Source organism: Puntigrus tetrazona, chromosome 14, assembly GCF_018831695.1.
Source record: "Puntigrus tetrazona isolate hp1 chromosome 14, ASM1883169v1, whole genome shotgun sequence".
NCBI lineage: Eukaryota > Metazoa > Chordata > Actinopteri > Cypriniformes > Cyprinidae > Puntigrus > Puntigrus tetrazona.
In genome coordinates this window covers 19509033-19526132 of record NC_056712.1, presented here as the reverse complement: position 1 = coordinate 19526132, position 17100 = coordinate 19509033, and the positions used below count along the sequence as shown (strand labels likewise).

Genomic DNA, 17100 nt, shown 5'->3' with positions numbered 1-17100 from the left:
TTGAGTTGCCGTTTAAAAGCGTCTTTTGCACATCAAAAACAAACCTAATCTTCGACAGCAGCCGCTTCACATTAATTGTTTGATCATATAAAATAAAAAAAACGCATATAAATTTGTAACAATGGGATTAAGACTGATAATAATAAACATTTCGGATTGAGAAAAGGATGAGAATAAGAAGGCAAACATATTGGCTATTAACTCGTAATCTAACTACATTTATTTTTTATTGATTACATAGGAGTAGACCACACCAGGCTTGCGGTTAATACACATTAAAATGCACAAATTCACTTTATTTCGCATTCACGTGCAGAAATTCATAAACGTTTTTATATTAACTTAGTACTTTAATAATATTAATATGCATATTCACGGTTCTGTCTTGCCATGACAATTAACAATTAATAAATGAGTTTTATTTTGAACGCCACTGGTGTAAAAAATGATTGAAATGTACATCTCGATCACGATCCTTGTGTTTTTATGCCAATATGGTACGAGATTATCATGTTTAAATCAATGCGATGAACGAGTTTGGTCGAAGGCAATCGAGTAGATTGCAATTTTTACGTTACAACTACATTTTCTGTCATCATTAAGCAGCTACAAGTTATAAGTCATCTACCCAGCACTTTCTGGCTATTAAACGTTGATATCCATAAATATGTACTCGCTCCGCGCATGCGCAGTAAGCGCTGGTTGGGATGGGCGCTTGAGCTGGAAAAATACATCCTCCGCCGAATGAGCTCGTCGATTGTCATTCCGGACGAAAATACCTTTATTTAGGTTTCAATAAAAACACACACATCCGACGCTAAAGATGCCGGTAAGCTTATAATCTCTTATCTTCACTGATCGCAGCGTTATGTGTGTGTTGTTATGCCCCACCTTCCCGTCATTCCTTTGCTTCGCAGCCGGAATCTCCTGCAGATATTCCCGCACTGTTATCCGTGTCCATAAACCTTTATCGTTCAATTCCGCGATGCGTGTAATTATTATGCGACCCTTTTTTCCTTCAGCGACCGGAGCTGTTTTGCGCTCGCCAGGCTAACTGCCTGCTAGCGACTAGCTTCGTAGCAATCTCGGGAGGGGGGGATAACGATATCGTGATGTCTCAGTGAGCCAGATTCGTCGACATTAATGAGAAATGGTGTTAAAACACAAACGGCTGCGTTCCGCGTGTTAAAAACGAACCCGCTTTTGGCTGTTTTTTAATTTAACGTTAGCCGCTAGCTTGACGCGGTCATATCCGCTGCTTAGCAACAGCGTTGAGTTACATCAACCCCACCTATCAAATACATTCACCGTCCAGTGACCTTTACAGCAAAGGTTACTCATTAAGACAATAAAAAAACATGTATAATTTGCTGTTTGTTTATCTATGTTATCTATGAGCTTCGCCACACAAACTCGCTAAAAAACGCTTAATAGCTTCGACAGTTTATTTAATTCGACTACTAATGATGTCCCAACAGCGAAACAGAAGATGTCTGCCCTGTTTAGTTTGTTTTAGACGGTCATTAAATTGGATTATCTTTAACTGAGATTATCTCAGATGTTATTTACACATGTGTTGTTTGCATAATTTAATAAAGCTTACACGGAAAGCAGTATTCACACAGCATTGAATATTCTTCACTTTTACATGCCCTTCACAGAAGTCGTGTTTGTAAATACATTTAAGGATAGCAGTCATAATTTGTGTTGCTAGTTTAGAGTTTACAAAATGAATATGATGGATATGCATTTTTATGATGGATTTTTACTTTTTTGAATGGCTGCCAACAGATGGTCCTGTTTGAACTTATTTAACCCTTGTTTGGTGTATTTTTTGGTGTAATTTTTGGTGTTTTTACCTCCACACCATTAATGCATTCGTTAAAATACTCAACAGATGTTTGCTTTATCTCAATAACAAGCAATATAGACCGCGTATGTGGTTTATATTCGCCCTATACCTTTGTTGGATCTCACACACACACACGCACACACACACACACACACACACGCTAATAGCAGGACAGAGTGAAGGTAGACAGGACCAAAAATTTCCACTCTTTTATTAGCTCTTCCTGTGTGTAATCTTAAGTGGGTAGGAGGGTAGGCAACACGTGGTCATTGAAAATCGAAAATGAACACTATTTTAAATTCATAATTTCTATCTTAAACAGATTCTTTATTTTTTTTTTACCTTATTTTTATTGTCCAGAGTAATAAGCTGGATAAATCGGAGAAGGTGGAGGTGAGTGATAACGTGAAGGTGGTGGTGAGATGTCGGCCCCTCAACGAGAAGGAGAGGATGATGGGATATAAGCAGTCCGTCTCTGTGGACGAGATCCGGGGAACCATTACTGTGAACAAATTCGATATGACCAGTGAGCCGCCAAAGACGTTCACCTTCGACACGGTGTTCAGTCCGGACAGCAAACAGCTGGATGTGTATAATTTAACCGCTCGGCCTATCATTGACTCGGTGTTAGAGGGTTACAACGGTAAGTCGAAAACAATAGAAGCCCCTATGGTATCTATACCGCAATCAATTACAGTATTTATTTTGGTTTCCAGGAACCATATTTGCGTACGGCCAGACAGGCACGGGGAAGACTTTCACCATGGAGGGTGTCAGAGCAGTGCCTGAACTCAGAGGAATCATCCCAAATTCATTTGCTCATATATTCGGCCACATCGCGAAAGCAGAAGGCGACACCAGGTGAGAACTGGGTTTTTTTTGTTTTTTTTCGAATGCTGTGCTTTTCAAAGGTCAGCGCGCTTTATCAACGTTATCAATCGCCTGCGAAGTATTAAGTTAAATCCTTGACGATCTGTGTTATCTGACAGGTTTCTGGTAAGGGTTTCTTATTTGGAAATCTACAATGAGGAGGTGAGAGACCTGTTGGGGAAGGACCAGATGCAGAGGCTGGAGGTGAGAAACCGTCATGTTCCTCATCGCTGCACTTATTAAGTGTCTTGATAAGCAGACGCTCCAATATAGGTCATGAAGCGTTTGACTAATGCATGCGTACATCCGCATGGTATCTGCACCCACAGAGTTCTGCTGAAGACGGCACCTGTTTTCTGTAGAACTGAAACCCATCAAACAGAATTTAACCATTCAAAGAATTCTCAACGGAACATTTTTCTTTGTTTGATAATGCTTTCGGCTACGACTTGGAATGCAGTTGCACCTTCATCACATTTTTAACATTTAGGTTATCCAGTACGGTCTAGTTTGAGTTTTAGGGCAGATTTTTGTTTATTAACACAGTCATGAATAGCGTGGGTATATTTGTAGCAATAGACAATAATAACCCATTTTTTGATATTTTATTGAAGAGTAATATGCATTGCTAAGAACTTAATTTGGACAACTTTTAAAGGTTGATTTTTTTTAAATATTGTTCCACATGTTCCACAATTTCATATAGTTTTATCTCAAATATCCAAATATTGTCTGACCGAAACTTGCCGTAAATGATTGGAAATCTTATTTATTCAGCATCAATAATTTTTTAATTAAAAAAAATTGCCCCTTATGACTGGTTTTGTGTATCCTGTATCCAGGGTCACGTATCCCTAAACAACATACACTTCCGTTGAAAGTTTTGGAGACACTAAGATTTTGTATTTCTTATCTAGTAATATTATGAAATATTAAATATTAAAATTATTACAATTTCAAAAATGCAGCTTTCAAATTATATAGTTTATTCTTGTGATATGAGAGAGAGAGAGAGAGAGAGAGAGAGAGAGAATGGAAATAATATACTTTGAAACGTACTGGAAAAAGATGTTAAATATAGAAATATTAAAAATGGCGAGTTCATATATTCGGATACAACAGTCATATATCGCTATTAGGACCGCTCATCTTAAAATCAGTGAAAGATGAAGGTGAAAATCAAGTAGATTTTAAAGACCAACCGTTTTAACACTAAATATAGGACATAAAACAAACGCGTTAAAGATAAAAGCATTTTTAGGTAGCCTAAGTTCATATTTTTGGAGTAAACTTAAATTAAAAGGATACATGTCATACATTAGACTGATAACTGATGATAAAGAATAAAAATCAATGCTTTTTGTTAATGTGCAGTTTTGTCATTTTTACTCATAGCTGGTAAAGAAAAGATGTGGGCCATATTTAAGACATTTCTAATGAGGAGGAGAAGCCTCATTTGTATCTATGTGAGGAAATATTATTATTAGTAAAAGCCCAATAATAATAGGCTGCATAATAATAATAATAATAATAGTTTCATACATTAATAGGAAAATTAGCCTACTATTGTGTTGAATATCGACAAAAGACGTCAATATCTCTGTCTATCATCAATACACTATCGTCTGTTGGCAAAACCAATAATAATATACTTATTTGTTGCTCATAAATCGTGCTGAAAACAGCTGTGCTGAGAATGCAATATTTTTATAGTTTCTTTAATGAATAGGAAAAAACAGCAACACAATCTCAGCGTCAACTACTGATCGGTTTAATCTGTCCTGCCTGAATAAAAGTATTAATTTATTAAAAACAAAAAAAAAGAAAGAAATCTTACTAACCCCATTCTTTTGAATGTGTGACCATATAAGGCATCGTTTTAGTTTGATTGTGATTAGGGAAGTCTTACTTGACTAGAGCATGAACTTTGAAAAAAAGAAAAGAAATGGCTTTTGTTGTGCAACATAAATGATGAAATGATGAATTTCTGCAAACGATGAATGTTAAACTCATAATACAGGTCAAGGAGAGACCAGATGTGGGAGTTTACATCAAGGATCTGTCTGGATACGTGGTGAACAATGCTGACGATATGGACCGCATCATGACCCTCGGACACAAGAACCGTGAGTCTGATTGAATCAAGTAGGGCATGCGAAGTTAGATCCGTGGACGTGGACGACCGCTTTATTTCCGCTCAACATCTGTTCTCGTGTTCCTTTATCCCAGGTTCCGTGGGCGCGACTAATATGAACGAGCACAGCTCTCGTTCTCACGCTATCTTCACCATAACCATTGAGTGCAGCGAGAAAGGTGTCGATGGAAACCAACATGTGCGCATGGGAAAGCTGCACTTGGTGGATCTCGCGGTAAGCAGCCCGTGTGGCGTGAGTGAGCGGCGTTTTTGTGGTTTCCTGCGCGTCGCTGATGGGGGTGTTTTGTCGCTCAGGGCTCTGAAAGACAGGGAAAAACGGGAGCCACGGGCCAGCGTCTTAAAGAGGCCACAAAGATCAACCTGTCTCTGTCCACCCTGGGAAACGTCATTTCTGCACTAGTGGATGGAAAAAGCACACACGTGCCCTACAGGAACTCAAAGCTCACTCGACTCTTACAGGACTCTCTGGGAGGGAACTCCAAAACCATGATGGTACGATCAAACCCAATTGTTATGTCAATAGCTTTTCTGTTAGCTATCCAGCAGGAATCGGATCAGTAGATACAGCGTAATTTTTGTTGTATCGCTCTCTAATTTTGCAGTGTGCGAACATCGGCCCGGCGGATTACAATTACGATGAAACCATCAGTACGCTCCGCTACGCCAACCGAGCCAAAAACATCAAGAACAAGGCCAGGATTAACGAGGACCCCAAGGACGCGCTGCTGCGGCAGTTTCAGAAGGAAATCGAAGAGCTCAAGAAAAAACTGGAAGAAGGTAAACCTCAGCTGCGTCATGGTTTTGTGAGGGTTGCTCTTTAAAATGTGACTCGCCGGCTCTGGCGTAAACTCTACAGCGCTGATGTTCCACTATATAGGGATCTGTATCTGTGCTCTTGGGGGTTTTTTTAATTTTGCAGAAAAGTAAAAGTGTTTAAATGTGAGAAGTGAAGCAGCCGCAGTAATACGGCTACAGATAATCACGTTATCTGTAAAAAATTGATTATGAAACATTACTTAAATTTGATATAATTCATCATTTTTCATCTGTTTTAAAATGCAGTTTAAGTAAATCTGAATTTTCAGCAGTCTTCGGTGTCCAGAAATCACTCTAATATGAGGATTTGCCGCTCAAGAAACTGTATTTATATTTATAGAATATATTTATTATAACATATTAAATTGTATCATCGATAGTAATCATACGTTTAAAAACAGCTGTCATGCAGTAACTGTGCATTTATTCACTGATAGTTTTGATAAATCTAGTGCATCCTTTCTGAAGAAAAAGTATTCATTTATTGCAAAAAAACCCAAAGTCTTACTGACCTTGATATTTTGAACAGTAGTATGTTTTCTGTGCTGTTTTTCCTAAATTAATATTACAAATGTCATTGCATTTTAAGAATTTTACCAGATATTATCTCGAAAGACATAATTTTTTTTTTGCATCTGTGGTTGCCCTCTAGATTTTAGTTACAGAACCAGATTTATATTTATATATTTATTTCTTTATTTCCGCTCAGGTGAGGAGATCTCTGGCTCTGACGGCAGTGGATCAGATGACATGGATGAAGATGAAGTCGGAGACGGAGGCGAGAGGCGCAGGAAACGAAGAGGTACGATCTCTAAGAAAAATGATGCACACCATGGTTTGGGGTTTTTAGCCAGAAGAGCTGCGTCACGTAATCGCCTTCAATCGTTTTGTGTTGTTTTTCCTCATTGAGCTCATTCGATAGATTTATAGCAAAACATCAATACATTAAGCATTCATTCAGCATTATTTAGAAAAAGACAAACATTTGTAATCTAATGTTATAGATGGATAGATCGGATGTGCTGCAGGTACCCTGACATCATCTAGGTTTCTTCAGTGGAGGAAGAAACAATGCGGCTTTGATTTGCTTGTCTAGACCATCAGATCAAACAGATGTAGTTTCGTTCTGCGTCGTGAACATGAACCGTTAATGCCTGGCAATGACTCTCTTTTGTGTCTCAGTGCCCACGCACAGTCCCAACGGTCTGGGACCACTAGCGAAAATGCAAGTTAATGCAGTTTTTGTCATGCTAAAATGACATTATCAGCCTCAATTAGAGCAAAAGGCTCAAGTGATCAACGCTTTCGGGGTGTTGCTTTCCTTTTTTCCCTAATCACGGCATTTTGAGGTTCGTAGCTTCCGCAAGCATGTTGTGAATCATCAAAACTTTCGCTTTTCAAGGTTTTGGAGTCAGAAAGTGCGCGTGTAAGTACGTCTTACGCAGGAAAATGCATGCATTGGTATTAAAAAGACGATGTACAATTCTGTGAAAAACGCCTCAAAGCTTTACGTGTGAAAAAAAAAAACTGATCTGTTAAAGCATATCTCTGTATTTCTCTGTATTTCTGTATTTGGGTTTTTCCTCTGTATCTCTGCGCCTGATCGTTGCGGTGCTGATGGTTGGTGGTCTTTTTCTCTCTGTCTTGCAGACAGTGGCAGCAGTAACTCAGACTCTGCCTGTTATTTAGCGCAGCGCTTTGAGGAGAGAGCCCAGACTAGTGAGTGGGAGCATCATGTGGATAACGTCAATCATTCCTACCTCTCTCGCGCTCCCTTAATCACTCCCTTCTTTCCCAAAAACACCATCCCTCTATGGCCCAGACATAGTGATCATATAAATGTTCGCGATCATTCAAAAGTTCGGGGTCAGTAACATTTAACAAAAGAAGAAGAATCTCCTAGGTCACAGATGCAGCATCTAATTGATCAAATTTAACACTGTAACAAGAGTAGTATTATGAACATGTTAAAGCGTAATTTATTTCTTTGATCAGGTTTGTCAAAAGGTGTCACATGACCCTTCAGAAATCGTTTTAAAGTGCTGTTCAGGAAACATTTATTTACTATTATCAATGTTCAAGCAGCATTTTAGGTTGAAAACTAAATGTTTTTGTAGTTAACATTTTTTTTAGTATTTTTCTGAATTCATGGATAAGTAAATGGTTCAGAAGAACAGCACGTATGTTATTATATTTAATATTAATAAATGTCTTTTAACGTTCTTAAAAAAGCGTGACTCTGGAGCTCTAAACCAGTCATTAGTAGCATATTTTTAGCAATAACAAACAATACATTGTAAGGCTTAATTTATTTTACGCCAAAAATCATTAGAATATTAGATAAAGATCATGTTTCATGAAGGTACTTTGTATGTTTCCAATTGTAAATATCAAAACTTATTTTTTTATTAGTAATATAGATTGCTAAGAACTTCATTTGGGCTACTTTAAAGGCGATTTTCTCAATATTTCGATTTTTCTATTCAATTTTTTTTTTGCACCCTCAGATTCCACATTTTTAAATAGTTATATCTTGAACAAATACTGTCCTATCCTTGAATGGAAAGCTCATGTTGACGCATAAATCAGAATTTTGGTTTTGTGGTCCACAGTCACACATGGACCTCAAACTTTTGAATATTATTTTCAGCCCGCACTGTCTGATGCACATTAGATGAACTACATGAATAAAATAATTAGAATTGATTTTGAGTTCTCAAGCTTGAACGCAGCACCCGCTGCCAATCATAACATCTACCCACCTTCTAATAACTTTTAATAAACCACACAAATTAGATTAGATTACTCCGCAGTCTGGCCTTTATTTTAATTAGCATGAAGCAGATGTGTAATAACTTGAATCAGTGGGTAGCAGAATCAGTGACACAGCAGAAGATGAATATAGGACACCTTCATTTCTTCCGACAGAAACTCTATAAATGGTTCAGGCATCACCTCTTTCAGCGAAACTGGCTTTTGATTACTTCATGTTTATCATCTTCCTTTCTGGTGAGTCACACGGTTCCTCTCCACATCAGCCTAATGATCAGTGACTGTGGTTTTATCTCACACCGACCCAAACTGCAAACCCGAGTCCTCGTTAAAAGACATTCAGATGATGATATATGATATGATATATGTTTTCTCTCTTCTCGTGAAATGCGCTGGCCATGTGACTTCTCTGCTCTTTATTGAAGACTCAAGAGGTTGGTGTTACAATCTCCTCATCAGCCCAACCTCCCGTCGCCTCCAGACTATAGAAACGTTCTTGGTTTTAGCCGGAGTTTTACTTTCCCTCAAATGAGATGGTCAGATAGAACAAAAACTTACAATAAGTCTTACAATAAGGTGTGTGAAATTTTAAAGGTGCTGTGTGTATTTTTGACTGTGCTAAAATGACAAAATCTTGCGGATATTCTGGAGACATGCTCGTTTCTCTGAAAATCAATGCTAATCAGTTACTCGTACTTTGAAATGTGCGTTTTGTGTTCGGGTTTTGGTGTGACTCCGCACACTGGCAGTTTAAATAATAGTATTTCGAGACCATGGGTTGCCAGTTGGCAGAAAACTGACCGTGTTGCACTCAAGCCGGCAAACAGAGTCTACCCGACCTAAAAAAAACTTGACCAGAGTTATATTAACACAGATAAATCAACGCAAAAAACTTGCAGCGTAAGGCTTGTCTCCTTCCACTGTCAGTTGTGCTCTTTACTGTTGCGTGTCCTCAATCTGGCAACCCATGTGAGCATTGATTTTGATGAGTAGGGTACGGGAGAAATAACTCTTTTCAATATTTTCAATGTGTTGCTGTCAGCCGCTAGCTATTAAATACTGTAACACGCTAGCTATTTAATCACTGACAGTGTTATCAGATCTCTAAGGCTCTACCACTTGACCATACACACATTATGAGATCTCCAAGCTCATTATAGCTCAATTTGGCGTCTTATTTTCTTAGTCCTCCCTCTGAGATCAATAAACTTCTTGCTGACCATCAAAAAAGAAACCTGCCAAGTTCCATCCATCCTAATTGCCCAATTTTAAAATGGCTTTTAAGTAAAAGAGATTAAAATCAGAAGAGTTTGAGAATAAAAGGGAAGGAGAGATTCAAGTCGGTCGCTGTTTTCTAAAGGAGAGTTTGTGGGGGAAACCCAGAGGGTTTGTGAGTTGATGGAAAGCTAAGAATTAAATCCTTAAAATGTCACATTTAAAGATTGCAAATAATTGCAACATCAGAACAAATCCCAATGAAACACTTACTAAATTTAATTTGTTCACCTGCACATCATGTCACCAGAATCTTACATCAGAGAGTCATAAACCATGCAAATGAGTAAAATCTGTGGACGTTTATTGTAGTCATCAGTGAATGTCACATTTGTGTTGCTCATATAATCTCCATTTCTTCATGCAGACTTTCTACCAATGCATAGCTGTGAAATATGACTTTATCAGTGATTCACGTAGCTTTTCATGAACACCCTACAGCTTTTTCATGAACTTGACGTTTTATTCAGTTTCAAGACTTTGATAAATTCAATTATTTAATTATCAGTTAGTATGGTGTGCAGTAATCAAGTCTGTGATGAACAAAAGAAATCAAAGAAAGTCTTCATGTAAAATCCAGATAAGATTACGGCCTTAAATTTTCATAGTGTAATTTGTAATCTTTAAGAGACTGCAATTTGTAAGTCATCTACCCAGCACTGCATCATCAAATTGGGTGCCTTGTGTTGCCAGTCAACATTTTACAGATAAACAGATGCATTTCAATGCGGTAAGAGATCACCGCTAGCTTCTGTTAGCTTGCACCTGATGTTATTTCGTCTGCTACCGTGCATCTGCAAAATGCGCAAGTGTCGCTATACGTTTCTGTTTGTATATCTGTCGCGCTAAGGGAGGAAGAAGGTGTCTCCTGACAAGATGGTGGAGATGCAAGCTAAGATCGAAGAGGAGCGGAAAGCGCTGGAGGCCAAACTGGACATGGAGGAGGAAGAGAGGAACAAAGCGCGTGCAGAGCTTGAGAAGAGAGAGAAGGACCTTCTCAAAGCCCAGTGAGTCTTTGAATCTTTGCCTGTGTGTTATTCATCTATACTGCCAATATAGTACAAGCGTTGGAGTAAAACGGTGTCGTTGTGTCCTGCATCTCAGACAGGAGCATCACTTATTACTGGAGAAGCTGTCCGCTCTGGAGAAGAGGGTCATTGTTGGAGGAGTTGATTTACTGGCTAAAGCTGAGGAGCAGGAGAAGCTTCTGGAGGAGTCCAACAATGAGCTGGAGGAGAGGAGGAAGAGGGCCGAGCAGCTCCGGAGAGAGCTGGAAGAAAAGGAGGTAGATATGAGCGGGTTCACGAGATGAGCCAGTGTTCTTTTACCGTTTTATCACCACGTTTGAAAACGTCTCTCTCTAAACAGCAAGAGCGCTTGGACATCGAGGAGAAATACACCAGTTTACAGGAAGAGGCTCAAGGCAAGACCAAGAAACTGAAGAAAGTCTGGACCATGTTGATGGCGGCAAAATCTGAGGTGCAGTACCTTCAGTGCAGCTTTCACATAGCGCTGCTGTTCACGTTAGTGTTGTAAAAAAACACAATAATGCAAGACTTTCTGCACTACCTTGAACTAGTCTACATAAAGAAAATGTTACCAAAATCATGTAGCACTTACATTTTTTATTAACCCTGTCTGGTGGAGGAAAGTGCAGCATAATGAAAAATAAATCACTTGATAAAGATCTTTGCAGAAAAGGCGCATTGAGCTTTAAAGCATATAATGCAAAAAACAAAAGTCTCAAAAGTCAAGGTAATTAACTTCAGAATGACTAAAAGCATAACACAAGCAGATTATTATTAATTTTAAATGTGGTAACACTTTAATTTACGGATGCACCTATTAGTTGCTTATTAGCATGAATATTAGTATATTTATTAGTGTTAATTAAGCACATATTAATGCCTTATTTTACATGACCTAATAATACCTACACTTAACACCTACCTAACTATTAATAAGCAGCAAATGAAGAATTTATAAAGGGAACACGTGTTACCTATTCTGAATTGTTACCATATATTTGTTTCATACTATATATGTTTCTAAAAACAAATAATCTGAAATATCAGACACGTAGAAGTAGTCATTTACAGAACATTATAGATGCATGATATGCAGTGAACTTAATATTTTGTTTTCAATTGGATTAATGGCATTCGTGTGTTTCTTTGATGTTTTAATTACTTTCATTTTAATGCAAAGCTTGCATAATTGAACAATTTTTGAAGGCTACATGCTAATGTTTAAGCATTTGAAAATATTAATAGCATATTCTAGTTACATTTAAAAAAAATAAATAAATATTCAAATGGAGTCGTGCAGAATGCCGTCGCGTGTAGCTGTGTAGAGTTTGCACGGAGACGGTGAATGTCTGTGGTGTTTCAGATGGCTGATCTGCAGCAAGAGCATCACCGAGAGATCGAAGGCCTGCTGGAAAACATCCGGCAGCTGAGCAGAGAGCTTCGGCTACAGATGCTCATCATCGATAACTTCATTCCTCAGGAATATCAGGTCCGTATTTGCGCTCGTTTTACAAAAGCAGCGATCATATAATAGCTACAGAAGAGCAAAACATGCCGATAAAGATCTCGTAGATCAGCTTTTCCAGATCACATGTCTCGACTGACATTTGCATATTACCGTGGATTGCGTAACGTTAATCATGAGGTTAATCTAAATTAAATTTTAGGCTTTCGAAGGAAAATGGTCTTCCTCTGCGTTTTCGGCTTCTGATACAAACGTGCAAACTTAATCCTTTAAACAAGATTGGTTTGATTTGAGCTGCAAATGTAAAAAGTGAACTCATTTTATGCTTAAAACGCGAAGAAACGTCAGTCAGTGAAGTGTGAAAACGTGCTTTAAATTACGTAGATGTAGATGTAAGTTTTTATTCATATATTCAGTTCTTTTTGATTAATTTTACAGAAAGCAAGACTGCTTTTTATGTTGTTTCGCTCAAAGTACATGTCGTTTAATTTCCCTTAACATGCTGTTTTCGTAACGCAAGTGTTGTGTTTCTCGATTCTCCTGCACCTTCAGGATGCAGCGCTTGCATAAATAAGCATGCAAATCATTTTTTGCTTTTTTTTCCCCCTTGTTGGGATTTCATTAATCAGATATTTTTTGCTGATAATAAAAAGTGTGAAATGCTTCGGTTGCACAGTTAAGGCGAAAATGTTAAAACTGAGCTAAAAAAAAAACTGCACAGAAAATCTGCTTCACCCAATAAGATTCTTTTGTTATCGTTTACTCCCTTGAAGTTATTCCGTATTACTTAATTCTGTGCAAAAATTAAGATATTAAGTGTTGACCGAAAATGAATATATGTAAAACGTATAGTTTTTTTCTTCATAATAAAGAAACTCGCACAGGTTTAGAGCCGGAATCATAATTTTTAACTCTCCCTTTATTTTGAATATTGAATTGAATATTTTGAAAGCGGTTTGGAGAAATAATGAGCTGTATTAACTGCCTTTGCTCATTTACTCTGTTTAACATTTCAAAAGTCCCCAAAAGGACCGCTTCCACACTACATGAGCTTTATCTCAGTCTTTTCGTTTGCACTGTGATGTTTTGTGAACAGGAGATGATCGAGAACTACGTGCACTGGAACGAGGACATCGGAGAATGGCAGCTGGTGAGCGTCTCGCGTCTCTCGGATCTGGGATGTTTGGGGCGCAACGACAATATATGTAACACCGTTTATGCATTTGCTGTTTTTTTTTAGAAATGTGTGGCTTACACGGGCAACAACATGAGAAAACAGACGCCGGTGTCGGACAAGAAAGAAAAAGATGTAAGCGTCCGATCAGGTCTAATCGAGGCCCGCGCGATGCGCTCTGCTCTCTGCTCTCTTTTCACGTTTATTTTTTGTCTTCTGCCCCACTTTTGCTGCGCAGCCGTTTGAAGTGGACCTGTCCCATGTTTATCTGGCCTATACTGAGGAGAGCATGAGGCAGTCTCTAATGAAGTTAGAAAGGCCTCGAACGTCAAAGAGTGGAAAGTCCAGGCCTAAAACTGGTCGTAGGTGAGGTGTGTGTGTGTGTGTGTGTGTGTGTGTGTGTGTGTGTGTGTGTGTGTGTGTGTACTTGACATATGAATGTGTCCTAAACAAGCAAAAAAACTCCCTCTCATTTTGCTCTAATTATGTATTTACTTTTGTAACTTTTTGCTGTGTGACTATATATATATATATATATATATATATATATATATATATATATATATATATATATATATATATATATATATATATATACAGTCTTAATATATGCTTAGTTACCACATACATGTGTGTGTGTGTGTGTGTGTATATATATATATATATATATGTATGTATGTGTATATGTGTATATATATATATATATATATATATATATGTATATATGTATATATATATATATATATATATATATATATATATATATATATATATATATATATGTGTATATATATGTGTATATATGTTTTGTATGTTTACGTTTGTTGTCTTTTTTACATTGTAACTAAATACGAATATTGAAATCTTTTTCTATTTGAATATATTGTAAAATGTAATTTAGTTTTGCGAGCGAAAGCTGAATTTTCAGCATCACTGGTATCACACGATCCTTCAGAAATTATTCTAATACGCTTATTATATTTGCTGCTCAAGAAATATGTATTATTATGCATTGTTGTAAATTGCTGCACCACGAAAAACCTATAATACCTTTACATTTTTTCCAGGATTCTTTGACGAATTGAAAAAGTTCTAATGTAATCTTTTGTAAGAATACTTATGAGCAATTTCAGTAATTATGCATTGAATACGGAAATGCAAACCTCTTTAGATCATCAAAATGACACGCGTGCAAGTATTTCTGTCTAAATGTCTGTCTCATTGTTTTCAGGAAACGTTCCTCCAAACCGGAAGCTGCGCTTGAATCCCTGCTGCAGTGAGCCTCGTGTCTGATGAAGACCGCCGTGTCTTGTGCATTTTCAAGGACAGTATACGTCTGATTCAAGGCACTTTGACATAAGTGTATATGAAAATAAATCACGTGTTAATATGCAGGAACTCCAGAGCTGCTCCAAAGCTGGGTTTAGGTGAGGATATAGCTTGCTGTAAAATCTCTGTTAACGATAGCACTCCAAAAGGCACGGTTCACCTTTAACATAAACACTGTTACTGTATAATCTGCTTTAAACTGACGGCTGGGACGACGTAAGAGACGAGCTTGCCGTCAGGGAATATTGGCGATTGACAAACGATTCTGATCTTAATGTTTTTTACAATTGGCAGCGTGCAATTGCTTTAGCTCAATGTACACAAGCTATGCTACTTCTTTTTTTTTTTTTTTTTTATAGTGAGAATGTGCATGCCATGTTCCCCTGGCTGTGGTGCCATTAGCTCAGTTTACTCTAACTGTAATGTATTTCCATTGTGCACTGTAGTAAACTGTTAGTCTTATGTAATATGTAAAAATGTTTACATTTTACCGTTTTTTTTTTTTTTTTCCGTATTACTCCTTAAATTATTAAATTATTTTACAAAGTAAAAACAGCAGTGTATAATAATCATTTCAAATTTCAAGAACAACAAACGAGCAAAAAAATCAGTTTAGAATACTTTTATTCATAAATACAATAAATATATAAATAACAGCAAATGCCTTAATGTATCTCATTCATAATGCAAAATAATAATACGGAAATATAGTCACTGTGTTCCTGAACAAAAACATAGTATTGTGTCTAGAGTTATTTCACGTGTCTTATTCTGGATGTTTTCTGGAGTTTAGTTTTTTGCAGCAGTTTTTGATTTTTGTCAGAAAAACACCCATTTTGTCTTCCTGTGAAGTTCGGACGCTGCAGTGACGGATCTGTGGAGGAGAAAAAAACATAAAATCAGCTCTGTTAGATAACATCAAACCTCTTTCTTTAAGCACTCTTAAGTTTTTGGAATAGTTAATAGTCTAAAGTTGTGAAACGGGTGTTGTTTAAACTTATTTTTAAAAACTATTTTGTGCTGTTGCCTCTGCATGCGTCCATGTTCGGTCTGGAACCCTCTGAAAATCTAAACTCAATCAGTAGTTAAGCTCGAGCTTAGTTAAGTTGGACTTAGTTAAGTCGAGCTTAGTTAAGTTGGGCTTAGTTAAGTCAAGCTTAGTTAAGTTGGGCTTAGTTAAGTCAAGCTTAGTTAAGTTGGACTTAGTTAAGTCAAGCTTAGTTAAGTTGGATTTAGCTAAGTCAAGCTTAGTTAAGTTGGACTTAGTTAAGTCAAGCTTAGTTAAGTCTGTAATTAGCTATGTTAAGTTGGATGTGGCTTACGCAAGTTTAACTTCTAACGACCGACTTAACTAAGTTAGTCTCAGTTAAGTCAGTCGTTGGTTAAATTAAACTAGTCAGTTCAGAGAAGCAATTCTGTTCAATTTGGTGACATTAGTCGGGTTTTGCCGGTAGTAGTGGAAAAGTGCAAATTACATTTGAAGGGTAATGCGGATAATATCAACACATAACATTGTTTTTTTGCTCAGTACGATGCTCTAATATAGACAAGGTTATGTTTATAGTTGACTTTAGTTTAGATGACTTACCCCTGAATGATTAGCATAGGCAAACAGTCGTCTGCGGAGCATGGTGAAGCTCAGATCTCGGTTGGTAATCACCTTTCCTGCTTGGCAAAAGTGTTTTGCCTGTGTAACCGTACGCAATTAATGACGATGAAATCAAGCACGTTCTCAAATACTGCGAGGCAAAGTGTTACTTACAGAGCAGCCCTCTTCTGGGAACACGTGTTTGACATATTGGTCGAGATTCTGCGAAAGAAAGCGTGGAGTTTGTTAAGCGTAAGAAAGAAATCGGATCTTCAGAATCGGGTGAAAAATCAAATGTAATTTCTTACTATCCCTGATCTTGGTTCTAGCATCAGTTCCACGTGGTCTACGATTTCCTTCAGGAGAGTTTTGTTGTCTTCTCTCAGTCCGGTAGCGGCAACGACTGTCAGCATCAAGAGCGTTAAAGTCCTCATGTTGGTGGAGGTCTGCCGGTGGCTGAGATGGTCTTCATGGCTTCAGCACTGATCAGTCTTCTTATAGCGCTTTCAGAGGAAGTGACATGCTCCTCCACTACCTTGATTCGTTTGATTACACGTCAAAGAAAAAAAAAAAATCCCGAAATGCTTGCACACCCCCATAATCACTTATAGAGATTTCAGAGAATCGCGATAATGTTCAGAATCCCCTTAAAATGGAGCTTCCTGTTCTTTAACTTAAAAGACTGCTGTTTCAATCGGGCATAACTTATAAAAATAATAATATAATAATAATAATGCTTAAGTGTAATGCCTGTAAAGGGAATCACCCTGACTGTT

At 37.5% G+C, this 17100-nt stretch overlaps 2 protein-coding genes across 2 annotated transcripts; one reads left to right on the top strand and one right to left on the bottom strand.

Annotated features, from left to right (window-relative positions):
- The first annotated feature begins 628 nt into the window (after positions 1 to 628).
- On the top strand, positions 629 to 15392 carry kif3a (kinesin family member 3A). Its single transcript, XM_043257271.1, has 17 exons — positions 629 to 829; positions 2213 to 2495; positions 2569 to 2713; positions 2842 to 2926; positions 4743 to 4848; positions 4952 to 5091; positions 5172 to 5369; positions 5480 to 5654; positions 6403 to 6495; positions 10591 to 10747; positions 10845 to 11025; positions 11109 to 11219; positions 12132 to 12257; positions 13330 to 13383; positions 13474 to 13542; positions 13646 to 13773; positions 14639 to 15392. Exons 1-17 carry the CDS (start codon positions 824 to 826, stop codon positions 14685 to 14687), a joined length of 2106 nt encoding a protein of 701 aa, XP_043113206.1. The 5' UTR covers positions 629 to 823; the 3' UTR covers positions 14688 to 15392.
- On the bottom strand, positions 15344 to 16810 carry il4 (interleukin 4). The gene is made up of 4 exons (XM_043257273.1): positions 16633 to 16810; positions 16499 to 16546; positions 16325 to 16423; positions 15344 to 15610 (listed from the first exon to the last, which is right to left on the bottom strand). Exons 1-4 carry the CDS (start codon positions 16756 to 16758, stop codon positions 15503 to 15505), a joined length of 381 nt encoding a protein of 126 aa, XP_043113208.1. The 5' UTR covers positions 16759 to 16810; the 3' UTR covers positions 15344 to 15502.
- Positions 16811 to 17100: the final 290 nt, after the last annotated feature.